Below are 25,534 nucleotides of genomic sequence, written 5' to 3'. Positions count from 1 at the left end.
TAACACCGAACACTTCCGTGTGAGACGTTCAAATTAAAAGCTTTTCACAACCATCGCAATGATAAGCATTGCTTCATATAAAGTGGATTATTTTCTAAAAAAGTATATAAAATGCACATATATTTGGATTTTTATCAGTCGGACTGATAGCGGTTTTTGTCCTCTGATTGTCAAGGGGAGAGAAAAAGCAACAGATAAATAAAGTAACAATGTAAAAAAATATCATAGGACTAGGGTCACCAGTAATGATGTCTTAGACTTTACAGGGTAAAAACTTCAGGTTTCTGTTAATTAGTTTAAGTAAGATAATGGAATATGTTCTTTATCACAAAAATCTGGGACTTCTGCAGCCAAAACAAATTGTGCAATACATTAAATAAAATCCCATTATTTTAACTTCCTCCTCTTTGCAGCGTCTTCACTCGGTTACTTTGATAGCTTGACGCAGCTCGATGTCGATGCCGTTTCATGGTTGCACAAGAAACGGAAATAGGAGGCGGGAGTTCCTGTGAACGTTCACCACTCTTATTCGTTAATTTTCTGTGTTTTGGTACCGCTTCTGCTTTTTGGTTGGCTACAAAGCAACGAGTTTGTGCAAAGTGGTTTCAGTATGTTTCATTATCTTATGAATACACTACTTTTAAATAATATATTTTTGCTTCAGTAAAATTTTTGGGTGAAAGTGTTGTACTGTATAACTATTTGCGTATATTTCTGGAGTTAAGTGGTTCGCACTGTTTCCTCACAGCATAGAAGGTCCTGAGTTCACTTCCACCATCAGGAGTTTTTACATCTTCTCCCCCGTTTGCGTTGGTTCTCTCAGGCTTCTTCCTACAGTCCGAATACGTTGGGGGCGGGTTAATTGGCGATTCCAAAATTGCCCTAAGACAGCTGGGATAGACTCCAGCGACCCCGAAGAGAATTGATGGATAATGCAATATTTAAATCCAGACCCAAACTCCATACCAGCTGGTGGCGCTTTTTTGACGTTCGCCCAATAAAGAAGAAGAAAAGGTAGAAGCGGAAGAGAAGGCGAATGTAGCTCATTAGCTACCTAGCTAGGTCACTTTTAAAAACCCTATTTATTAATTTATTTTTAAAAACACCGGGGATGGAAAATTAAACTTTTTGAGTGGTGGATCTCGCTTTGAGGTGAGTTTGAGGTTTCTGCTCGTAATGTGAAAGCTCGCAGAGACGAGCTAACCTGTCAGTATGCTGCTGCTGGCAGGACGGTAAAAACGTTTTGGGGTTTTGTTTTTATTAATATCAAATAATATGATGGGTTTATGCTTTAGTCAAATTAACGAATAAATTAGGTAGTGTTATATTTAACATTTACATGCGTTTTCTGGCCGTAGCAGCTGCACTGATCGTAGTTATTAAAGATAAAAAGGAGAGAAAACTAGTTTCCTGAACGTTAGACACCAACATGAGCGTCAACTCTTACTTGTTATTTACAACGACGAGTGAAAAGCAGAACTAAACACTGTGGGGATTTAACTCCCGAGTCTCAGTCTGATATTACGTTCGCACTGAAACTGAATTTGCACTGTAATATGTAATAGTAGCTTGTCGTTTTATTTTCGTATAGATATTATTATGGAACATAAATAAGTGAGAAATATTTATCAGTTTACCTACACTGGACAGTCTGTGTGGGTCCACTTTTTTTTTCCTTTTTGATGTGTTTTACTTTGTTTTTAAATTTTAATATTAAACAAATGAAACCCAAGTCAATAAAACATACAGTTTTTAAATGATGGTTTAACTTATAAACTGAAAAAGCTACACAAACCCGCCTGACCCTTTGTAAAAAGTAATTGCCCTAAAGCTGATTGTTTTTGCCACTCTTGGCAGCAAGAGCTGCTGTCTTTGCAGTCATTTGTGATGACTGGCAATGAGTGTTTCACATCACCGTGGCCCACCCTTATTGACAAAATTGTTTTAATTCTGGGTTTTCAAGCACAAAAAGCCTTTTTAAGGTCAAACCAAAACATCTTAAGCCTGGACTTTGCCTAGGATACTTCAAAACCTTTTTAATGTTTTTTGTTTTGTTTTTTTGGACGTTTTGGTTGCATGTTTCTAATTATTGTCTTGATCCACAAGTGCAAGTCTCAGATTCCAGCTTTGACACTGTGGCTATCTGGTAATATTTTCTGTTGTAATGTTACTTTCTGGATGGTTAAACCTTGTTTTATGTATGTGGGGTGCATCGTATGCAAGCCATTGCTTTGGCCTGCACCCTTTCTTTTGGAAAGAACCACTTGTTTCATTATGATCAGATAGCAATAAACAAACAAATACACAAGTAAATAGTGAAGAGAACCTATTTAAATGTTCGAAATCTCGAAAGTCTGTGAACAGGACTTTAGAGATCATATACCCTTCATTTGAAATGAATGGTAAAAGAAGTACTTGTCACTGTGGGGTTTTTAATTCTTGCTGTAAGGAAAAAGAAGTTCAAAAATTATACATGCAACATTCTTAACGGGCATTTTTGAAGTGCTGCAAATGTAAATGTTGCCACCAACCTCATGTTATCAAAACAGGGCTGTTTTGCAAAGTTATCTGTAACTGGTGCCAAAGTCCGTGTAGAACTGACACAAGAGAATATGGCACACAGATGATCTCAACCGAGCTTCTTAAAAATCAATAAAAGCTGTGGCTTGGTCAGAGTGTATGCATTTTTATGTCAAAGAAGGTGCACCCCCATTTTCTTTAAGTTTATTAATAAATGATGCTCTATAGTAGTTTTTGTAGAGTACAAGTTGCGACTTGTACTGGACCTTTTGAGAGTCATGCAGAGCTGATCTAATAAGTCAAATAATTTTTGCAACTGTGCATGACGATAATAAATCCAGCGTATTAATCTCACAAATCAAGATGATAGTAAGGATGATATTGTAAAATATGTTTTAGTTATGAAAGCCAGAAATTCATTTGAAAGATTTGTGACAGTGTCTGGAAGAACAAACATGTTTGTGTGAGTGGCCAAGTGGGCAACCTTCAGCCACATTCAGATTAAACATAGAAGTATTTCCACATCATCTGCACCTTCAGTGATGGTAACTTGCTAGTGCTGAAAGCTGTGACATGTCAGCTGACCCTTGGTTTATTTCACAGGTGACGCCATGCTCCAAGAGCTTTTAGCAACCGAAATTCGACACGTTTGACTAAGAAGCTGTCGCCACTGCCGGCATCATGGGGACAACGATGAGCGAGCCGTGTATTTATGATAAACTGTCCGAGAGTATCGACATCCTCCGTCAGTCGGGTTACCGCTACGGAATGTCGGAGAGGGAGATCGAGAGGTTCATCAAGCAGGTCCTGGAGACCAACGAGCCCAGAAGAGAGCCCCCACAGTTTCCCATCCTGAGAGCCACCATCAAGGTCCACATATAAATTACTACATTGCTGAAACAGATTAATACTGAAGACCTTTGACACTAGAGAGGCTTAGTTTTAATTTTAGTTCAGTAGTGTTGGTAATTAGTTTGAAAGACTGTTTTAAGATAGATTTAAAGTGTGAAAATCCAATAAGTTTACTTTGTAGAAGACTCAGCTCTTTTTGTTGCTCTAAAATAGGTTTACGCTTCACAGACGGTTATTCATGTGCTGTCCTGATAAAGGAGACATTTGTCTGAGTTGCAAAGTCTTTGTGTTGTCTCTTCAGTTTGTGGTGGCTGTTGGCTTCTTGCTGGTGGTGGTGCTGGCCTTCACCTACCCCCAGAATGCTCCCCAGCTGGGACTGGTCAATCTGGGCTGCTATAACTGGTCGTCCCCTCTCAGCCATGTCCGCCTGCTCTCCCTACCCATCGCCAAGAAGTACAACCTGCAAGGTGTGAGTTGTTTCAGTTTTTGTTCTGTCGCAAACATGCGTACACAAACAAAATCCAATGTTTCCTACTAACGAGAAAGTCCTTATTACCCTAGGATTGCACGATTCATTTCAGCACCTCAGCAGAGAGCTGTAGTTGGGATATGCCAATCCAGAAGATATTTGACGTTTCAGTTTAAATTAAATTTGACGTTTGTGTGCAGCAGCAAACATGACTGTTCCGTAAACTTGTTCTCCATTTGAGAAAAAACTGAAACCAAAAAGGAGAAACACTTTTTTTTTTTTTTTTGCATCTCTGCTTAGGGGCAGACCTGTGTTTATGCATGCTGTTACTTGCAGGGACACTTAATAAAACTGTTTCATCATTATAACATCTTTGACTTGAGTGCCTACCTGTAAGCTGTATGCATAAACTTTACGGGGCAGTGCACAGACAGTGCTATCTGCTAATCACTGTAACAAACAAAGTAAAATAAAACATACTAGAATTTTAGGGCAGTAAACTAATTCCAGTAAAAATGTCCCTAAAGGCACCATAAACATTAACCACTTCAATGACTCGAGTTAGTGGAGATGACATCCGTCAGACTATAGGTCTTTAAAAGAAATCCAAACAGGTGACTTATTTAGGAGAAATTAAATCAACCCATGCAGTTAGATTAGATGAAACTTTATTAATCCCTCGGGTGGGTTCCTCTGGGAAATTCACTTTCCAGTAGCACAGCACTGACAGCTCTGTCAAGAATGAAGCTATCCTTAGAGCCCAAAGCTTGTTTGTTTGTTTGTTTGTTTCAGACCAGCCTGTAAATATGCATTTCTTAAGTGTTTATTTGTGTGCTGCAGGTTTCCATGAGTGGTGGAGCGCCGGCGCTCTCAGGCAAAATCTAGTCAACTGTTCAGGCTGTGCGGAGATTTCCTCAGTGTTGGAAGTCCCTGAGAGCCTCAGAGGGACTGTCACTCTGCGACGAGGTCCTCAGCTTGTCCTGCTGAAGGTCAGAGGTCAACGCTGTCACGGTGGCCATCTAAAGAGCCTTGTGTCATATTCCTGATAGAGAACCTGTTTAAAATGTCTGTAAACACCACCGTGTGTGCCAGTGGTGCCATTTAAAGGATTTGACTTGTTTAATTTGGACTCTGTTATTAGCGTAGCCTCTGTCTTTCTGAAATGTGCACGTGAGCATTTTCCTTTCCAAAGAATTTATTTATTTATTACTACAAACACTTCAAAAACTTAAGATCATCATGATAACTGCATCTACTGTGCTGAACAAATGACGCATGCATATTGTGGGAGCCGCTCACACAGATCTCAAGAGATAAAGAATGTGTGTAAGACACTTGTCACACTAGGAAAAAGTCAACAGCAGACCTGTAAAATCACATGCCCTGTAAACAGTATTCAGTTTGAATAAAAAAACAAAACAAAACAGTTTGTTCATCTTTATTTCCATTTGTCCATGCTGCTCTCTCTAGGGCGGGGAGTCCCTCAGCGTCCAGCGGCAGCAGCTCGAGGAGCTCTACCTGGCTCATTCGGGCTCCATGTCCATTCTGCTGGAGGAGGAGGACGGTCTGCACAACCACAATCTCGGCCTCCCTCAGGGACCTGCCAACTTCACGTTGCTCTGGTACTTAGCATTTTTAAAGTAGTGCTCCATTTGCTCAGTACTAACCCAAACCACTGGAAAATACTTACTAATTTAATACTTGAAGAGGTCAGAATCAGATTGTTGTGCCACTAAAACATCTACATGCGGACGCATACTGTGTAATAAATAAAATGCTGGGTGCAACACATCTACCTGTAAAAAGTATACTTACTACACTTTTAGACAAATCTTTGTACTACCCCTGTGATCTTTGACCTTCGTAAATTGTGGTCTCAATTACATTCAAAAGAGGAAGTTAAGTCCACCCTATGCTAGAGTAGGTTTTAGAGCGAGCCAGCCTTGTAATTGTCAGATCGCTGACCCTATGACCCTAAAACTGGACGTTAAAAACCAATAGCTGACATCACTGTGACCATTAATTATATCTGGATACAGTCTGTGTGGTTGTAGTTGTGCATATTACTTCTGTCCCTGTAGGCGGTTCAGCTCTGGGACCAGGGAGAAGGTGCTGAGGTGGCTCTTCCCGAAGGCTGAGCTCTGCCCTCTGCTGGACAGCGCCGGGACCATCCTGCAGCGCTGCCTGGTCACCCACAGCACAAACTCTCAGAGCAAGGTGAGTCCAACTGTGTTCATATTTGTTCATATTCCAATCGCGGAGGAAACACCACGCTAATTATCGTTATGGATGCAGAGAGTAAACAGTAAAAACGGTAAAAATAAAGAAAAAAATGGATTATTAGTAGTAGTAGTAGTAGTATTAAGTTAAAGCAGCTGAAGTGTGAGGTTGTGCAGTTGTGATTGTAGCGCCTCAGTGACGTTTTGTCCTCGATAATATTTAACTACAAAAACACACCTTTCAGCTTTCTTTGTTGTAAGCTGCCGTTTGGGTTTCAGGGTGTCAGGGTGTTGGGCTGGCTGGTGGTGGGCGAGGGGCTGCCAACTGTTCGAGTTCTGCCCGTTCAGCGCTGCCAGAAACACTGCAGCTCCTTCAACCTGTGGCTGACGCCGGGAGACATGGGTAACACCTGCTGCACCTGCACATTTTTACACATGGACAGCAGATGAAATACAGATAATTATTTTTTTTTATTTTTTTTTAAAGTTAAAATATAGTTTTTGTTGTTAGGACTTTATATAGTTTATTAATTCATTAATGTTTAATTTGTCAAATTAAACATTAATAAATTAATGTTTAATCTGACAAATTAAAATCAAAGCAGTTAATGTTTTGTGTAGCTGCTGAAGCCACACTGAGCACCTATTGATGATTTGTTGTCCCCTCTGACCTTTGACCTGCACAGTGTACGCTGACCCCCGGTACTGGCAGATGGAGCTCTTTCCGGGTCGAGGCCAGAACATCATCTGTGGCGGGTCGACATTTTAAAACTTCAGGAGGCGCCAAGAGAAGAAGGGCGGAGTTCAGGACTGAGGCGTGACATGGAGATCATCTGCCTTGCTCCAGCTCCGCCCACTGATGCCTTACAAAGTCCCAACCTTTTATTATTATTACTTTTTCCTGGTACCCCTTCTTTCCTTACATCATCCTCAGAGAGCTGGAACAACTGCACACATGGAGGTTTGAGGACTGAAAAGTGACTCATTTAGTTTACCAGCTGAACGTAATCTCGTGCCATAGCTCCACACAGATATCTAGATAAAAAAAGAACAAACAAAAGAAATCTTTGTTTCTCTTTAGTGTGCCCGGTCCCAGGTCTCTGAATCACCGCCAACACCTCCGACTCGTTCAGTGATTTTAAAATATCTGCTGTTGTCCTTGTTGGTTGGAGAAAACAAAGTTATATTTTGTGTCAAAGCCAGAAAAATGTCTTCATGTGTGACTCTTCACAGTGATGAGGGTCAAATTTATGAAAAATGACTTTTAAATGGAGTCCTCTTAAGAGACTTGTGGTTTCAGATATTGATTCACAGCTGATTGGTCAGCCAGAGACAACCCAAGCACCATGTACAACGGAAGAACAATGAGATACAAAATTAGTGCTTTGTATATTGGCCGTGTGCAGCCGACCCCAGGCTGGATTCACTTAAACTTTGTGGCTTTTTAATCTGTAATAGCTGATTGATCTAAAATGAAACTGGGAGTAATCAAAGTAGAACCAGTAGCAACGCAGGGGATGACCCACAGCTCCCGTTCTTCTTCTCCCTCTAACACCTGCTTTTTTGCACTTTCTGGGAACTTTAAAGGAACTTTGGCGTCATTTGGATTCATGTGGATGTGGTAAAAGAGCCGGACTATGATCAGAACTTCCAGCCGCTAACAAACTCAGATGGTGCTGAGAGGAAAAACTCATCGAGCTGCTCAGTGCAGGAGCAAACCCAGAAACAAAAGAAAATAATTGCCATCTGTTGTGACGCTTCTGCCCTTTATTTGGTTCTTTTGATTATGTTAAAGGGACAGTTCACCCCAAATTTTAAAACTATGATATTCTCAGTTACATATCGTAGTACCTAAAACAGTCTGTCATTTGAACTGCGTTTTAGTTTTTCTGTATTTTGGGTAATTTTTTTCAAAGTGGACCCATTATGTTCTAGTATCAGTAAGAGGATATTAGAGTTACCCCATCTTAGGGCTGTTCGATATAACGATATATATCGGATGATGATGTTATAAAAAACGTCTATCGTTGCATTTTACGCTATTGTTTGTTTCGTGGTGTCACAAAATAAACTGTTTACGGCAATATTTTTTCATTATGGTCACTGTAGTGGTTATATTAATTTCTTAAAGTTCTCTCTTTCTCTTATATTTAATATAACCACACTACAGACAGACAAGCGCTTGTTTTTATGCGTTGTCGTTATTTCCACATAAACCTTTCACAATAAAGCTCAAGATCCTGTTGAGACTTTTCAAAATAAACTGAATCACGTGAAAGATCTAGAGTATTTACGGATGAGAAGCAAAAACGAGCCGTCAGGCGCTAAAAAATAAATGTCTAAAAAAAGTATAGTTTCATGCATCAGTTAAAACACTCGAGTCCAGGTACGCAACGCCCGCCTGGAAACACTTCCCGCAAGTTGAGCTGCCCGAGATTCAGAATTTACAGAAAATGTTACATTTTTGTGATTTATATCGTTATCGGACGATAGAATTCTTATATCGGGATATGAGATTTTGGTCATATCGCACAGCCCTACCCCTTCTTACTGACATCATAGAGATCTTAGAGTAGAAGAAATGAAAATGACATGTGGATATATATATAGGCATCCTTATTTGAAAATTGGCCACTTTTAATGTGAGCATCCTTCATTTTAACAATAAATATGGTGGAAAACAAGGAAAATTGGGAAAGGCTTAATTTAAATGAATTGTTTTGGCTCATGTTTTTGCCAAATGTAAACATAACACTGCGATTCTCGTTCTTTTCAAACTCTCTTGAAAAAGTTTTTAAACTTTCTTTTTTTGGTCACATTTTAGCATTTTACAAAAGTGTTTTTAACCTGATTATTAGATTATGAGCCATCTCTGCCTCAACACAAGTTTTAGACCTGTGAGAGAATATATGGGTGAGCTGGCCCTTTAACATCCAGTTTGCAACACTAAGGCACCACACAGCAGCAGACGGGAGACATTTTATTGATAACACAGACAAAAGCTGCTTCTCTAATTTCATTGTCGCTATTTATTGTTATGGCTGTATAGAAATTGAACCATTAATTTTAATAATAAAGTGTTGTAATATTATATTTTTGATTATTACATGGGATCATTAGCACAGACAGAGCAAGAGCGGAGGATATATTTTGTGCTTATCAGGGTTTAAAAGTCTGAATAATGTCAAGTAAGTTTGCCAAAGTTTCTGCATTTTAAAGATGAACTCCCTCAGCTTGTTTAAGAGTTTTACATTTCCAGCAAAGCAGCTGAAGCTAAGTCAGGGGCTGCATCTTTTGAAATGTTTGCTTTGCATAGAGATGTAACACTTTTATGAGGAAATTAAAACTTATCGTGTATTATATGCTTCCATCTGTGTGGACACTTTGTTTAAAAGTTAAAAAGTTGAGTCTGAACTTTATGGGGAATTGTAGGAATTGTGAAGAAAATTAAACAAAACAAAAAAAAGTCTTGCAGACAAAAGCCCATCCACCCATTTTCTTCTGCTTATCCAGAAGAAAGGGTGGCAGACAAAATAGAATAACTACAGGTGATCTGGTATGCTCATTGTCATCTCCAAAAGTCATTTTTGAACTGCACTAGAGTAGCTTGGATGATTCACAGTTAAATATAATCCTCATTGTTGTACTACACCGGATCAGTTCAGCCTCTATTTTGAATCCTATCCATCTGAACCAACAGTCTTCTGATTGGCTGCCCCTCCAAAACAGAACAGCAGATGGGTGGGGCTTCTGGGCCTTAAATTCCCATATTAGGAGATGACATCACTGCAACTGAATACATGTATTTCCAGACCAATGGCCTAAATCTAGTTTCAAAAATCAAAAAACTTTAAAAGGTTTTAGAATTAGACTGAAAAATTAACAGTAGGAAAGGAAAAGTTAAGTCTGAAAACCTTAACCCAGAGATACTAGTACATAACCTCTGAATATATATGAAAGAAAGTAAAAATGAGTATGATTAATAGGTCTAATTTAAATATTTTGTCAACATTTAAGCATTTGTAAGGTTTGCCAAGAAAACTGCTCTACATGTCACATCCAAATAATCCTGCTTTAAATCCATTATTTAATTCAGATTTGGCCCGTTTTACAACATTGTGGTACCTTTGAAGGACCTTACAGGAGAAGTAGACTTACATTAGCTGTGCAGTTTATAGCTAACTAATGCAAAGAGCAGTGATGTAGTAAATCTCACTTTCTGACATTTACTTTTTGGTGTCTCCAATAGTTTGCGTGTACAAAATGTACATTTGAAGTCAGTGATTCACGATACTAACCACACAAGTTCTTACAATATTTATCCAGCCATCAGTGATATAATCTGACCTCAGACCCAGAGGAAGTACAGAACATCAACAGAGGCTTTGTGGTTTGGTAAGTGTGGATTGGTCATTGTTTCAATATTATGTTACTTCCAAGTCACAGCATGTGTTAAACTCTTTGCAGGTTAGAATCATCAGCTGGAGCTGGAAGAAGCAGCTTTGTCTTTCTGGAAATCTCTGATTAAACGTTTTGCCCCACAAGAGTAAATAATCCTTCCCCTGCATCTACGCAGTATTAATATTAGGGGTGCAACTATACACAAAATTCACGGTTTGGTTCGATATTTTTTCGATACAAAAAAATATTCACGCTTTTTTAATTTGTCATTTATTAAAATTATAAATATACATTTTAACTCAAACTTACAGTTTTTAAATTTAATGTTGCTGAAACAACAAAGGGATAAAATAATAATCTAAACCTAATCTATCTGATCGAGAAATCACCCATGAGAGTTTATTACAGAGAAATGGCTCTTTCCAAAATAAAAGCTATACTATATGCTTCGTCTGGGCTCTGCCTCAGCAGCATATTAATCTGGGGTCCGTTCTTCGTACCTCGCTAAGTAAGTTAGCTGGATTTGATTGTTGACGATTTCGTGTGATCTTGGATCGTTCGGTTCTCCGAAGCTCATCTGGGACTTGCTGTCATAGCAACAGATCCGTAAGCGTAAACCTGCTCGGGAGCAGGTTTACTTTATGTAAACAGGATTAGATCGCGGCCACTCAGGTATGTCCGCTTCATGTATACGAAAGCAACAGCGATATTTTACCACTGTTTTACCATAAATAAATATTATCAATGTAACTAAAGATAATGCAGTATTTGATCCTTTCATTGATTTCATACAGATACATACAGGTCATTTCCTAAAAAAAAGGGAAATGTACTATTAATCATTCTATTTCATGTATTTGATTATTTCAGATGTAATTCATATTTTAGAGTAGTAATAGTAAATTACTTTGTGTAATCAAGATGAGAGACCACGGCTATAAAAGCGAAGGTGGATTTGGGAAGGGAATTGTGCAACACAATTTCGAATATTAAAAACATGACAAAACATATTTTTCATTGAAATTTATTTGAGCATCTTTTTCTGTCTCATCAAAAAAAAGCCAGTCATCATTTGCCTGGAAAAAAAAAAATCATATATACTGTGTCACGTACTCTGAAGTTCCTTTTGAAGCAACTCGATTTCTAGTTGAAGTTTTTGCCTCATTAGAGCTTGAAGTTCGATTTCACTTAGAAGCTTTTGTTTCTTCAGCTCAGTATACTCCATTTTTTGCTGGAGACTTCTCTTATAGAGCAAACGAATGTCACCCTGTTTCAATTGTAGAGACAACATTTAACGGTCAATACATGTCATATAGGAAGTAAAATTAATTACAACACTGCCCACCTCTGTATCAGGCCTCTCTGCCGGTCTCTTTGCCTGCAAATCATACTGCAGTCAGAAACACATAGAAGTACACAAGTAGATAGAAATTCAGGCCAAATTTTGCATGAACTTACAGGGACTTCCTCCAAACCACAGTCATCTGACAGGGTTGCGTCACTGTCCTGTGCAATGGAAACAAAATGGTGTTACAAAGGGATGTGGTACAGCCTATTGGTCTAAATAATTAAAAAAAAAAAGATATATATATCTCCCAACTTACTGTGCATGCTTCAGTCACCCCTTGCATGGGAACAGGTAAAAGTGATGGAGTGTTATGTAAAACTACACACAAAAAACCCCACAATGTCAATAAATGTCAAAGTACAAAAAGCATGTTAATTAAGGCAACAACCAAATATTTTACATTGTACAAATAGAATTATGAGCTCATTTACCAGTTATGAAGGTGCTGCTGCTACTGCGCCCCGGCTGCTGGTCTAAGGAAGAGCTGCCCCCAGGGATGCCCTCAACAATGGGTCTGGTGGCATTCAACCCTAGGGCCAGCTCCTCTGCCGGGGTGTGACGAGGGGGTGCAGGACCACCACCTGTCTTTTTTTGCTCTGCCCTTTTCTTGGTTGCTGTTATACACAAACAAACAGATTATTTCAGGGTCTCTTTTCAAGAGACTAAAAGCAATATAAGTGATAAATATTACCATTCTGTAGAATATTCTTATATTTCACTTTTACTTGTTCCCATGTTCTAGTGGGTCCTGTTGTGGCTCTAATGTGAAAGAGGATATAATGTAATATAATATGATATAATATAATATGATATGATGTCATATAATATAATAAATTACTTACGAGTTTAATTTGTCAGCAACTTTCTGCCAGCCCTCTCTCCTTGCTTTTGCAGCCTTTGCAGTGTTCCCTTGCGTTTTAATTACACTCTGAAACTCCTGAAATCCCTCAATCAAGAGTTCTTGCTCTGCTGCCGAAAAATACCGAGCGCGCTCCTTCGACATTTTCGCCGACCAATCAAAGGGTTGCCGATCAATGTTTCTACTATCGATGCGTAGCCCCTGGGGCCCGTTCTTCGTACGTCGCTTACTACATCCAAGATCAAATGACACATCCAAGATCAAATCATCGCGCTAACCGTGAGCTCGCTAATCCGGTTCCCCGAACACACCTGCTGTTGACGATTACTACAGCTGGACGCAGGAATGTGACATCACTGGGTGTCGTAAAAGGGGCTACGCATCGATAGTAGAAACATTGATCGGCAACCCGCTGATTGGTCGGCGAAAATGTCGAAGGGGCGTGCTCGGTATTTTCCGGCAGCAGAGCAAGAACTCATGAGTGAGGGATTTCAGGAGTTTCAGAGTTTAATTAAAACGCAAGAGAACACTGCAAAGGCTGCAAAAGCAAGGAGAGAGGGCTGGCAGAAAGTTGCTGACAAATCAAACTCGTAGGTAATTTAATAATAATAATAATAATGGATTGGGTTTATATAGCGCTTTCCAAGGCACCCAAAGCGCTTTACGATACCACTATTCATTCACTCCCACATTCACACACTGGTGGAGGCAGCTACGGTTGTAGCCAGGCTGCCATATCGCGCCATCGGCCCCTCTGGCCAACACCAGTAGGCGGTAGGGTAGATCTATCATATGACACTATATTGTCCAATATCATATGGCATTATATTATATTATAATATGTTATATTATATCCCCTTTCACATTAGAGCCACAACAGGACCCACAAGAACATGGGAACAAGTAAAAGTGGAATACAGGAGTATTCTACAGAATGGTAATATTTATCTCTTAGATTGCTTTGCGTCTCTTGGCAAGGTAATACTGGCCTGTAATACTCTGTTAGTTTGTTCATAACAGCAACCAAGAAAAGGGCAGAGGAAAAAAAGACAGGTGGTGGTCCTGCACCCCCTCGTCAACAAGTTGGTTAAGTAAATAATACCCTCACGGGAATATCGATATCTCTCTATGAGCACACTGTCGCGCTGAGCTAAAGGATCCTGTCTGTCCCGCAATATATGCTGAATTCTGAGGACTCTCCTTATCAATCTTGCACCTTCCGCAATGGGTTGGTCGCGTATACGGACAGGACATGGCTGCGACAGGCTTCCCAAATCCACCTTGGCTTTTATAGCCGTGGTCTCTCATCTTGATTACACGAAGTAATTTACAATTACTACTCTGAAATATGAATTAAATCTGTAATAATCACATACATGTAATAGAATGTTAATAGTACATTTCCCTTTTTTAGGAAATGACCTGTATGTATCTGTGTGACATCAATAAAAGGCTCAAGTGCTGCATTATCTTCAGTTACATTGATGTTATTTATTTATCGCTGTTGCTTTCATATAAATGAAGCGGACATACCTGCGTGGCCGCGATCTAATCCTGTTTACATAAAGTAAACCTGCTCCCGAGCAGGTTTACGCTTACGGCTCTGTTGCTATGACAGCAAGTCCCGGATGAGCTTCGGGGAACCGACTGATCCAGGATCACGCGAAATCGTCAACAATCTAATCCGGCTAACCTACTTAGCGAGGTACGAAGAACGGGCCCCTGGGCTGTACTTTGGTGGCACAGCCTCAAAACACTGAAAATGCTGCCCCCTGGTGGTGAAAGCTTTTAAAAAGCTTTTTTTTCCACCATGAGAAGTTAAACCCCTCAGATTTGAATTTAGGATTATTTACATGCCCAGTCTTTCTCTTAATAAAACACTAAAAAAAAGACTAGAAAACAGCAGTATATTTACATATTTATTTATATCAAAATATTTGTACAGACAGAACTGAAGTTTACATTTATGTAAAGTACTGAAACACAAGTGCAGCTTTATTAGTTTTTGTATAAAAATGCACATCAGATGCCACAGTACAGAGGGGAAACAAGGGTTTAAAGTTAGAAGCTCGTTCTCAGACTATATATTTGTTTGATTATATATTTGTAGATATGATATGATATGAGAACATATCACATGTTAACTGACAGCAAGGAAGTGCCATCTGTAGTGTGTCAGGAGACACAAAAATATATTGTTTAAAGATAGTAAAATAATAAATTGAGCGCTTTAGAGTGTCACACCGACAGTAAACCTTTTTTCCTCAACAAGACCTGAACAGCGCAAGTAACCAGGAAACAACATATCCCAAAACAGATACAATGAACTAAGAATGTAAAGGATAAAATTCTTTTAAAATTTTACTATTTAGAAACCAAGTTATAAAAGTCTTTCTTTAGGAATGTTTTTACACTTTCAGTGATCAAAATCATTTCAGTGGCACACTACAGGTTAGCTTCTGATAACATAACTGCATTGTTATTTTTTTATTGACACCAGCCAAACACGACTGAATGAAACTTAATGTTTGCTGAACTGAACAAGCCGGCAGCTCAACTCAAATACAAACAGACTGACTTAGATTTAAACAGTAGTTTTCCATCTAATGACTCCAGAGACTGCTGAAGGAACAGCAGTAATGATTCATAAATGAACATGAATACCTTTTTTTTTTTTTTTTTTTTTTGAAAGAGTAATGATAAAAAGTGCAAAGCGGTTACATAGTTTGACAGAAAAGTGCAAAAGCTTCATGTTGACCAGGTCATATAATAATAATAAAAAAAAATCTCTCCTCTTAGTTTTCTCTCTTCAGTCAGACAGGTTTTTATTTAGTTTGATTTAGCATGCGCCATTAGCGGGCTGCCTGCTGTAACCCTAATTTCCTTCGGGATTAATAAAGTATTCTGATTCTGATTTCTTTCTCCACCGAACCCTATACAAGGAAGGTAATGGGATACCTGCCAGCACTCTGGTTTTCCCACATATTTGGAGGATTCTCTCAAGAAAGCCTCACAATCTGCATGATTCTCAGTGTTTTTTCTGTTTGTCTGATGGTTTTCAAATGTGTGGTTTGCAAGAGTAATTTTTTGTTTTTTTAGTTAATTTTCATTTTTACTTAAAGTTTGTTTCTTTGGTTAGCTTCCAGAGCAGGTTTTCTCATGTCAGTTTCATTTTTTTTATCCATTTCAATGTGTAAGTTTTAGTCACCAGACAGATTTAAGAAAATCAGACTAGATAAAAACAAAAGACTGTAAAGGCAGGTGAGTCTCAGTCATGTAGATATCCAAGTCTCAGTAACAAAAGCACCAAAACCTCATCAGACATCTTGTTGACAAATCCGACCAAACTAACAAAGACTAAAACTAAAGATATGTCCTTTATATCTGTATTAATAACCTTGTTGTTCACAAAGATAATCTCTTTGCGAGTAGGACCACCAGTCAAACACGTGTCTTCAGAGTAAAGGCACAAAGAGTCCACACACACACACTAAAAATAAAAAACGGACAACTGAGATGTGCGACTCTTCGGATTTGTAATATTGATTTCAAAGAAGGTTATTCACCAAATTCAGATTAAATGTTTGCTTCAGGAGTGAAAAGCTGGAACAATACAAATGGCAACCCTAACTAACTGAATTGGTCAAAGTTGTCAACACAACCAGCTTGAAGCAGCTTTCATGCAGGTTTACTGAATGTACTGATCTGAACTTCTACAGATACCACACATATTATATAAAAAAATAACAAAAACTCAAATAAAGCAAAAAAAAGACTTTTAAAAATGGTAAAAAATAAAACCATATTAACACCCGTTTAGTCTCTCTGGTTTCCTGCTCATCATGCTACAGAAAAAAAGTGTGGAGGGACCATAAATGCTGCCAGGACTCGGTGATATATTTACTATGACATCTGCCTGCTGTGGATTATTAAGACTCAAACTAAATTCACTTCCACATTATAGAGGTAGAGAAAGAAATAATGGAATAACAGTCGAACGTTAATGTCTGACTACATGTTAGGAGGAGACACTGTATGTGCGTACTGACTCTTTATGAACCACTACAGCTGTCAGAAACCTTTTATAAAATGCCTTTAAATGTAAATTAAAATATAAAGGGAAAAAAAAGAAAGAAATTGGTGCAGGAAGTCCTGTTCTCATCATGTTGTTCCCGACAGCAGTGGAGACACTTCAGAGGGTGCGCGACTGTTGTGATGTGATGCAGGGTTGTGCCCGTGAGTCCAGTCGTACAGGTGACTGCTCTGCAAATCAACCTCTGCTCGCAGATTTATTTTCTTTATTACGAAGAAGGAAAGAAAAAAAGAAGAAAAGATTAGGAAGCGGGTCTTTGTAAATGCAGACATAAAAGGAATGCTTTCTTCTTTTTTTACTCTTCAGTGGCATCATTTGTGGTATTTCAGTTAGACCGAAGCAACACGGGCTACTTTGTTCTGTACAGAAACTTATTAGCTGAGTCAAAGGGGAGGGAAAAAAAGGATTCCACTTAAATGACTTTCCTTTTTAAGCCCCCGGAGCAAGGCCGAGATCATTATTGTGTTATGTTACGAGTAAATCTGTCAAATAAGACCTTCAGCAGCTGCTGTGAGTGAAACAAAGAGTACCTGAAAATCTCTGATGTAGGTGAGGAAGAAGCTGATGAAGGAGAAGGCCAGAAACCATTCAGAGATTGTGCTGATAATGTGAGCCGTGTAACCCTGAAGGAAAAAGAGGACAAGCTTGAATGCTGCGGTAATACTAAATGAAGAGTATTTGTGTCCAAGTGGGAGCAGTTCATCTGCTCAGAGCTGCTGGCTAAAATCAAAGATCTTCTGTGGCTGTTGGTGCTGACAAAACCTTAAAAATTGAAGAATTAATACAGTAAAACACATTTTTCTTGACTTGAGAACTACTAAAAAAAAAATACTTTGATGACTTTCAACCTTCTAACACACTCTGAAGACTACTGACCGTCTCTCCAGGAGTCCAGTGAAGTTTGCGAGGTACGTCGACACCTATCAGACTGGTGTACATGATGACTGAAGATATAAACACTGATAGGCTGTTGAGGACTGTTTTCAGAGTCATCAGGACATCGGATATAACAAACAGACTAAAAGACAGATGCAGCTGCCGATTATGGACCGCATGTTTTGCATCCTTGGTATTTACCCTTCGACTGATTGCCTGGTGATATTTTCACAGGAAAAACTGGATTTAAATGCTTCACCAGAACATTTTAAAGGGTTGTATTTATGCATTTGCAGCTATTCATGCATATGCTTTTATTATTTTTGTGTATAATGTGTCTTTAGTGGTGGTTATTGCTAAACTATCATCTAGCACGTGTCAGCATGATGTACTGCACTTGTGCAACACGCATTAATCAGTTAGTTGACATTACTGCCAAGTAACTGACTGAATTTTATGGAACATAAACTTTTAAAGAGGCTTGAAAAGGCATGAAAACAGTGCAATGGCTCAACTGACTAATTCTGGAGTATTTTATAAGCACACTTGCCAAAGAAACAGCCAACTTGGGTGTGTTGGCTGAGGAGCAAGAGGCACTGCTTCTGTTGGCTTCATTCTCAGGCCCCGAGTTTGCTGCTTGTTTTAGATTAAAGCAAAAATGACGACTACACAGGGTCGAAGGATACTGCTGAAGATGCTGCCCAGGGTCCAGAATCCGATGCAGAGGCGCAGCAGGTAGATGGTCCTGCTGTGGATGTGGGGCTGCATGTAGTAGGAGAGCACCGACTGAAGCAGGATGTAAAGAGCCCCGAACCCAAAGGTGAGAATCGCCCCCACGAGGTGCATGTAGAAAATGGTGGTCTTCTGCTCAAACAGACACAGAGATACACTGATAACACGATCGATGCGTCAGAACCTGAGCATGTAGAAAATGATTCCAGACCAGCAGCAGCACACACCTGGAAGTTGGCCACTACGCACATCCCGAAGGAGCTGGTCCAGCCCACCCAGAGCCCGATGCAGTTCAATCTGAGGAGTTTGAGATCGTCCACACCCAACAGAGCCTCCACCTGTTTGTAACGCACGTACATCGTGGCCATACCTGCAAGCACAATAACCATCAGCTACACTATGTGTTTGAGCACTTTTACTGTTATGACTGTGTGTTTACACCATTTTTACAGAATAGAGCCGTGTGTGTGTGTTACCTAAAAAGGCTGACACATCCATCATGATGCCAAACACACACCTCTCTGGTGCCATCGTTCCTGTGTCACTGTAACACCAAACAAATGCTGGTTTATAAAAGTCTGGTTTGTTTCTTAAACAGATCAAAAGGTTCAATAAATTATTATTTAACATCAAAAATACTTAAATTTCTTCTGTGTTTGTTCAGACCTGATGTACGGCACAAAAGGATCCACGTGTCTCAGCACCACCGCCGTGATGTAAGGGAAGATGAAGGACGCCGCCGTCCAGACGACCAGAGCGGCAGGGAGGAAGCACATTCCCTGCTGGAACCACCACATGGCGCCCTCACTGGATGTGTGCACTGATGCTGATTCACTGTGCCCTGTCCAAAACATCAGCATCATCATTATTATGAGAGCACTCCATCTTTTTTTTTTTTTTTTAAATAATTTCATGCATTTAATTTCTAAGTCAGTTTCCACCTGATCTGCGAATCAGCTGGGGAATTGTGCAACATTACTTTAGCACATTTACCACTCAACATAAAATTGAACATTTATACTGTGAAACACAGGAAGACTTGCAGCTCGCAAAGGTGAGCCTGATATCTAAATGTGAGTAAAAACAAGACCTTTCATATGCTCTAACATTCTTTGACCAGCCACCTGTCACACACAATGACACGGCCTGTTAAAGTTTACCCAAAAAGCACTTTTTGAAATTTTGGATGTTTTATGTGTTATTTAATGTAACAGCCATTAAACGTGCAGTTTCAATATTGAAACTATCATATATCCTATTATATTGATGGTCAAACTAGGTTACAGAAAAGAAAAAAAAAGCCATTCTGCTTGGATTTCAGCCTGACTTGATCTCATAACAACATCATTAACTTTAAATATTAAACTTTAACTTGTTAAGAGTCCAAAGAGGGTGAATATCTTGTTAAAAACAGCCCAACTCTACTGTATTTTTACACTGATATGTCCAGATACTGAGTAATGCTTTCACATGCACAAGTAACTGTGAAGATGTACATGCACCCAGTGACGAATGTTTCTAATCATTTTGTTTGTTTTTGCATGTGAAAGAGTTTAAGTGGGGTTACATTCTCCTATTTGAGATTGTGATTTAAGTGATCTGAAAAAAAAAGTGCTTTGATCATTGTTTGTGACCGAGTCATAAGCCTTCTGTTGAAAGCAGGAAGTAAAAAAAATGTTCAAGAACTCATGAGACACATTGTTACAACACAACTGGTTTGGAAACCTGTTCTGGTCCAATGATGATGTAAACCAGGATGATTAAAATAGACCTGAAGTGAATCCTTTCAGTTATGGAGGAGACATTTTGTATTCAGTAAGGAAATGTATATATGCACATTCACAGGGAAGTAAATGTAATTTTGGTACTTCTAATACAGAAAATAAACATTAATACGATATTTTTCGAATGCATCCTTTACTTTGTCTAAACGGGATATTATTAGTTTGTTTAAAGAAAACAAAATATCATCAGCTGTGTCTTTCTGAAATGTTTAAAAGAAATTAATCTGAACCTTAATCAGTTAACAACATATTTATATTGATATAAAAGCACTGTTCAACATAACACTTCCCCACACAAAAACAGCCAAAGTCAGTTATATGGCTTTTAATGTCTAAGAAATAACAAAACTAGATTACAATTTTAGAAGGAGAAGCATTCAGTAAATTAAACGCATACACCAGCATTAACCAAAATATCCCAGCAGCTGGTTGTTCAACATGCCCAGCATACTTTTTTTTTAGTGGCCCAGAGCCATCGTGTCATTTTTTTTACCTGTAAAGTTTAAAGAACAACACTTTCATGTTTGTAATAGTGTGACCCAAATAACGACATGGACATGATTTTTATCCTCAGTCCTCCCATCCCACATATAGAGACAATGGCCAGCATTTTTATTAAATGTAGTTTACTAGATATAACTAAAAAAAAAATAATACAGATTTAAAGGTGCATCCTCACCAAAAACCCAAATCAATAATTATTATAATAATTTTATTAAATATATACAAATATAATTAAGTTGTATTGTATTTTGGATTATTCTGCAGTAAAATTCTGCTACTTATTTTCTAAAAACGTACTTTTGAAGAAGTAAGTTTCAGTAAAAACCCTTGAATAATAACAGGTAACAGTTTATACTGTTTTTGCCCAGTTTTGTGCAACATGCCATTTTCACTGAAGGGCAGGTAGATGAGTGAAATCACAGCTACCAGGTGAGAAAGAGGGAATGCAGAAGTGTACAAAGACTATGATATAAGATCTTAATTATTATTTCACACAACCTCTTAACAATAATGATGAGATGCACAAAAAAATGCTAATTTTTACTGGGAGCTAGCTTAGAATATACAAAATGTGTTTTGATATAGCACCAGACTTTCGTTTAACAAAAAATAACCAATACACCAGGATGGAATTTTTAAAAAGAAAATATCCAGGTAAGCCCATGTGAGTTACTGCATGACTCGTGAGAGACAAAAATGTGTTAGGGTACAAACATGAGTGCAGGAAATTCCCTTGTTCTCACTGAGGAAGCGAAACAAAGTGAAAATATCTCACAGGGGAGACGTTTCAATACCAAAGTGCACTGTAAAAATAGACTATTTAAGGCGTTTGACAACACATTAAGCTGCAAATGAACGCACGTATTTATTTACACGTGAAAATAAAGAGCCACCTACAGACAGAAGGACCAAAACAAAGCATGGAGCTAAACTGGCAACATAAAGCCAACAAATACTGACAGAGACGTCTACAAAACATGGCTAAAAGATGGCTAAAGCATGGCTAAAATCATAAAATTTATAGCAACTAGTTAGCCAGCTAAAGTTAGCTTCGTTAAGTAGCCTTCACTAATGAATTTGCTGAATAGGACATCTTTACTTTAAAGTTTTCTATCTTGAAGCAGACAGCTGCTACAGCGAGGAACCAACAATCGCAGAGAGAAAGTCAGTTTTTCTCTACTTCAACATAATGACACTCACGTTACTCGAGTCCTCCTGCGACCATAACCCCCCCAGCGCGCACAAAACTGCTCCAGTCACTCGTTTCACACCCCGAAGCAGCTTCTCAGACCTCCGGTAATCACCGTAATCGCCGGAAAAAGGAACCGACTCTCATTTATAATATAAACTTTTTAAAGCGCCTACAACATTCGAGTTCCTTACTGAAAACTGCGCATGCGCCTGTCAGAAGCCACAAATATTACTTTACCTCCTGAATTTTGACTCGCAGGCGAGCTTGTAGGCATTAAGGCATTAAGGACATACACTCAAAAGCTCTTAAACTCAAACATAAATAAGTACATGAACAGCTAAAATATTAAATGCATTAAATATCTATGTGATGTTATTCGATTTTATTTTTCTTTATTGATTTTATTTCATTTTCCAAAGCAATGGACAGTGTGAAGAGAGGTAAAAAAAAAAAAAAAAAGAGTGTGTGTGGCGTGTGTGGAAACAAATTTCAAGGACAGCATAAAGCACAAAAGGAAAAGTTTACAGCATGCTGGTGAGACCTACTGTGATGTGTGGTTTGGTGACAGTGGCACTAACCTAAAGACAGGAGGTGGCAGAGGTGAAGATGTTAAGATTTTCACTTGGAGTGACCAGGATAGACAGGGCAGATAGTTGGTGTGACAGCTTAAATATTCCCATTTATTTCTCATTCAAGTCAGTTTTAGTAGCCCATGGACAACCTACCTTAGGAGGTCACCAGCTGGTGTACTCCTATTGCTGGTCTCAAGTCCAGATAAATTGGAGGTCTGCATGAGGGCATCAAATGTTATAACAACTCCGTGCCAAATAAAAAAGTGTTGATTCATACACTATGGCAAACTTGAGGAAGTAATGGAGCAGCTGTCTTACTTAGTGTTGGTCGTTTATAAGGTGGCAGGTTCTCTGAAGAAGATTTGGAGTGCTGACGTTTATAGTTATTCATCAGGAGGGTTTCTGGGATGTTTGTGTTTAGTAAAGTAAAATATTTTTGCATCATAGAAAAAGAACCTAAAGTGAAATTACCCACAAATCATTCTATCAATGGGAGTCCTTACCTGTTAAAGGTATTGTAATTTGTTTTTAGAGTTATTCAGTCTGACATGTCAGATAAAATAAATTTCAGCTTTGTTCAAACAGACTTTGCCAATGAGATGTTAGTTTTCAATAATATCTATAACATATTTCTGAGAGATGAGATCTGCTTTTGAGATCAGAGAGTCAGGTTTCATCAGGAGGGTTTCTGGGATGTTTGTGTTTAGTAAAGTAAAATATTTTACTTACAGCTGTTACACATCATGACTTGAGTTGCTTTGAAGCCCTTTGATGTTCAAACGTCTTACAGGGTCCAGACTAATTTTTCTATGTTGTGCCAGATGGCTGTATGGTACAACCAACAGTCCTTGGACACCTCATGTTCAGAGCAGTATTTTGTGCACAGAAGCTCTGTTCCTAGCTAAGTTCAATGTCAAACTCATGGTGGGAAAAACAACACCTGGATGGTGGAACAGGTGAACTAACTGGTGTGCATTCGAATTCAGATGGTGTTAATAAGTGTTACTTTAACCCAGCAATAGCGGTTCCCATATACAGTCTGTGGGAGGGTTTATTTGAACTCTCAGACTTTTTTTTTTATTTTTTCTTTATTTTGCTGTGTGTTGTTTCTAGTTTTCCAACTAATCTTAATTCTGTGCTCTCAGAATGTGCAAGTCTGGTTTTTAAATTTTTCTATTTCAGTCAGGGTAAAACAATCATTCTAATAATCACTGATCAAAAAGTATTAACCAAAGAATTTCTTTTGGATTTTATCTAAAAGGCTGTAATTGGGTTTTCACTTATGATCACTTAGGCTTTGAATGTTTAAAGGGAGAAAAGTTTTATAGCAACATAAGATGGATTTTGAGTTGCCATGTAAATCTACTCCAGTGGAGTCAGAGAATTAAAAATATGAATTTTGAAATCAGCATTTAATCTCATTTATGTCATTTATGTGCATGTTTGCATAGCAGACACATAATTCTGTGGCTTAAGAGACTTTAGATGTTGATCCATCAAGCAGAACCTCCAGGGAAGCATCTGATCCTAAATCCCGCTGCAGCACAACAGAAAGCCCAAACATACTGCCCGACTCAGCAACAAGAGGAGAAGGAGCTTTAGCAGATGGTGGATCCCACTGAGCTCTGATCTTCGCATATTCAGTCTGGAGTTACATGAAAAGACAGAAGATACTGAGACAAACTAAATCCAAGGAGGGGCTTTCAAGCTCCTTTGGGAAGCTTTCTAGTAGCATGAAAAACTGTGCAAGTGTGGCGTTTAAAGGAACTAATATCACCACTGGGTGACAGTGTTTCACCAGAAGGTGTTTGTGTAGCTGTAGAAGAAACAAGGAAATCCTGTATTAGATCAGGGCCGTGCAGTGGTTTGCATGGTCACCTTACTGCAACAAGGTTGTGGGTTCAGACTTCCTGGTCAATGAGTCCCTTTTATGTAGTTTGCATGTTCTACCACAGTTCAAACACATACTTTTTTTTTAATCTTAACTGTAGATTCTAGATCAGCCATAGGTGTGGACATGAGAGTAAGGAGTTCTCTCTTTTGGCTGGACCTGATAGACTGGCAACATGTCAAGGGTCACCCTGCTCTCACCTAATGGCTGCTGAGGTAGATCCAGATCAAAGCAGCCGAGAAACTGAAGTAATTCCACCAGGTAACTGTTTTGGCAGATGATGATGACTTCTTTAAACATTTAAAACAAAAACATGAAAGAAAAAATTATGAAGAAAATTCTAATTCCAGCTACTTGAGGTAATTCGGCTGTCTTGTAAGGATGCTTCCTGTGCGTCTCCTGCATGAGTTGCTTTGGGCATATTCCACCAGAAGGAAGCCCCAGGGCAGACCCAGGATAGCTGGAACCCCCAGGCCTCGAGTTTGACACGTATACAAAAGGAACATTGTCACTTCAGGGGTCAAGCAGGTATTTCTTTTAATTTCCATAGTGCACGCCCATATATATGAGGAGGATAGAAAGATCTACATAAATTCGTTATATTTTCTTGAGAACATCAAGACCGTCAACATCAAGATCTCCCAGTTTTTCTCATTTCATTTTGATATGCATTTGCAAAGATACGACACAAAAGATCCTACCTCACAATAGAAAAGCTCGTAAATTCTTCCAAAAATTCCTGGATCTGTTCCAAAGACAATTCCTTTGACGCTGGGCCTCTAAAAACCTCACCTTTCATTACGTATTTCTTCAGATCTGTCCCTAACTTATTGAGTAATTCTGTAAACATGCATTATGGAGACAATAAATATTAAAGCACTCCTTTGACATTTATCATCTTGTTCTTACATCACTGTTTAAAACTCAAGGCGCTCTGTGCAATCACCAGTCTTTTCCATGGAAGACCGAAAGGTACAGAAGCAGGCAGGTGAATCCATCACTTTGATGTTCACAGTAAAAAAACACAAGTACAAACCTGGTTCCAGGCTGGAGTATGAAATTTATTCGCAATGGCAGGTGAAGGAGAGATTGTCAGGTGACTTTGTTTACCATCTTAAGAGAACACAGTGTTGTGCACACTGATGAGATACCTGAGCTTGGCAGTCTGACCAACATAACCAACGCACACATTGACAACACGCTGGTCTCTGTACAAAACAAT

General features: G+C 38.8%; 3 protein-coding genes and 1 long non-coding RNA gene across 5 annotated transcripts; 1 reads left to right on the top strand and 3 right to left on the bottom strand.

Moving 5' to 3' along the window:
• Window positions 1-81: 81 nt before the first annotated feature.
• Window positions 82-9,422, top strand: lg5h6orf89 (linkage group 5 C6orf89 homolog). Its single transcript, XM_085457333.1, has 8 exons — window positions 82-1,152; window positions 3,124-3,390; window positions 3,674-3,839; window positions 4,682-4,830; window positions 5,312-5,463; window positions 5,923-6,058; window positions 6,340-6,463; window positions 6,747-9,422. The coding sequence occupies exons 2-8, from the start codon at window positions 3,202-3,204 to the stop codon at window positions 6,827-6,829; spliced, it is 999 nt and encodes a 332-aa protein (XP_085313459.1). The 5' UTR covers window positions 82-1,152; window positions 3,124-3,201; the 3' UTR covers window positions 6,830-9,422.
• On the bottom strand, window positions 5,033-6,795 carry LOC146710076 (uncharacterized). The gene is made up of 2 exons (XR_014920529.1): window positions 6,732-6,795; window positions 5,033-6,479 (listed from the first exon to the last, which is right to left on the bottom strand). It is a non-coding gene; the product is annotated as an uncharacterized LOC146710076 (long non-coding RNA).
• Window positions 9,423-11,393: 1,971 nt separating the features above from the next.
• On the bottom strand, window positions 11,394-13,052 carry LOC146710074 (uncharacterized). 2 transcript variants are annotated; one of them, XM_085457330.1, is made up of 7 exons: window positions 12,652-13,052; window positions 12,501-12,568; window positions 12,241-12,423; window positions 12,066-12,085; window positions 11,920-11,967; window positions 11,807-11,839; window positions 11,394-11,728 (listed from the first exon to the last, which is right to left on the bottom strand). In XM_085457330.1, exons 1-7 carry the CDS (start codon window positions 12,810-12,812, stop codon window positions 11,567-11,569), a joined length of 675 nt encoding a protein of 224 aa, XP_085313456.1. In that variant the 5' UTR covers window positions 12,813-13,052; the 3' UTR covers window positions 11,394-11,566. The 2 variants fall into 2 exon arrangements, with proteins under 2 accessions (XP_085313456.1, XP_085313455.1); XM_085457329.1 differs by having other exon boundaries at window positions 11,395-11,728; window positions 12,066-12,127; window positions 12,652-13,051.
• A 2,263-nt stretch (window positions 13,053-15,315) lies between these two features.
• On the bottom strand, window positions 15,316-22,051 carry dram2b (DNA-damage regulated autophagy modulator 2b). The gene is made up of 8 exons (XM_085457327.1): window positions 21,858-22,051; window positions 19,036-19,210; window positions 18,846-18,913; window positions 18,597-18,739; window positions 18,324-18,501; window positions 17,638-17,720; window positions 17,292-17,384; window positions 15,316-16,964 (listed from the first exon to the last, which is right to left on the bottom strand). Exons 2-8 carry the CDS (start codon window positions 19,164-19,166, stop codon window positions 16,830-16,832), a joined length of 831 nt encoding a protein of 276 aa, XP_085313453.1. The 5' UTR covers window positions 19,167-19,210; window positions 21,858-22,051; the 3' UTR covers window positions 15,316-16,829.
• Between the last annotated feature and the right edge of the window lie 3,483 nt (window positions 22,052-25,534).

This window comes from Copadichromis virginalis, linkage group LG5, assembly GCF_057382275.1.
Source record: "Copadichromis virginalis isolate Kocher_CV1m ecotype Utaka linkage group LG5, C_Virginalis_male_GT1.1, whole genome shotgun sequence".
In the NCBI taxonomy this organism is placed as follows: domain Eukaryota; kingdom Metazoa; phylum Chordata; class Actinopteri; order Cichliformes; family Cichlidae; genus Copadichromis; species Copadichromis virginalis.
Note: the sequence above shows the minus strand (reverse complement) of the source record. Positions and strands in the feature narration are given on the sequence as shown.

Bases quoted from the DNA above. Each gene is read 5' to 3' on its own strand.
- dram2b (XM_085457327.1), bottom strand. From the start codon at position 19,166: ATGTGGTGGTTCCAGCAGGGAATGTGCTTCCTCCCTGCCGCTCTGGTC. The intron at 18,502-18,596 runs GTGTGTGCTGCT...CTGTTTGAGCAG, and splicing joins GCGTAGTGGCCAACTTCCAG to AAGACCACCATTTTCTACAT. The intron at 17,385-17,637 runs GTCAGTAGTCTT...TTTTTCCTTCAG, and splicing joins ACTGGACTCCTGGAGAGACG to GGTTACACGGCTCACATTAT.
- lg5h6orf89 (XM_085457333.1), top strand. From the start codon at position 3,202: ATGGGGACAACGATGAGCGAGCCGTGTATTTATGATAAACTGTCCGAG. The intron at 3,391-3,673 runs GTCCACATATAA...TTGTCTCTTCAG, and splicing joins TCCTGAGAGCCACCATCAAG to TTTGTGGTGGCTGTTGGCTT. The intron at 5,464-5,922 runs GTACTTAGCATT...CTGTCCCTGTAG, and splicing joins GCCAACTTCACGTTGCTCTG to GCGGTTCAGCTCTGGGACCA.
- LOC146710074 (XM_085457329.1), bottom strand. From the start codon at position 12,812: ATGTCGAAGGAGCGCGCTCGGTATTTTTCGGCAGCAGAGCAAGAACTC. The intron at 12,424-12,500 runs GTAATATTTATC...TGTGTATAACAG, and splicing joins TAAGAATATTCTACAGAATG to CAACCAAGAAAAGGGCAGAG. The intron at 12,128-12,240 runs GTAAATGAGCTC...TTTTGTGTGTAG, and splicing joins CAGCAGCACCTTCATAACTG to TTTTACATAACACTCCATCA.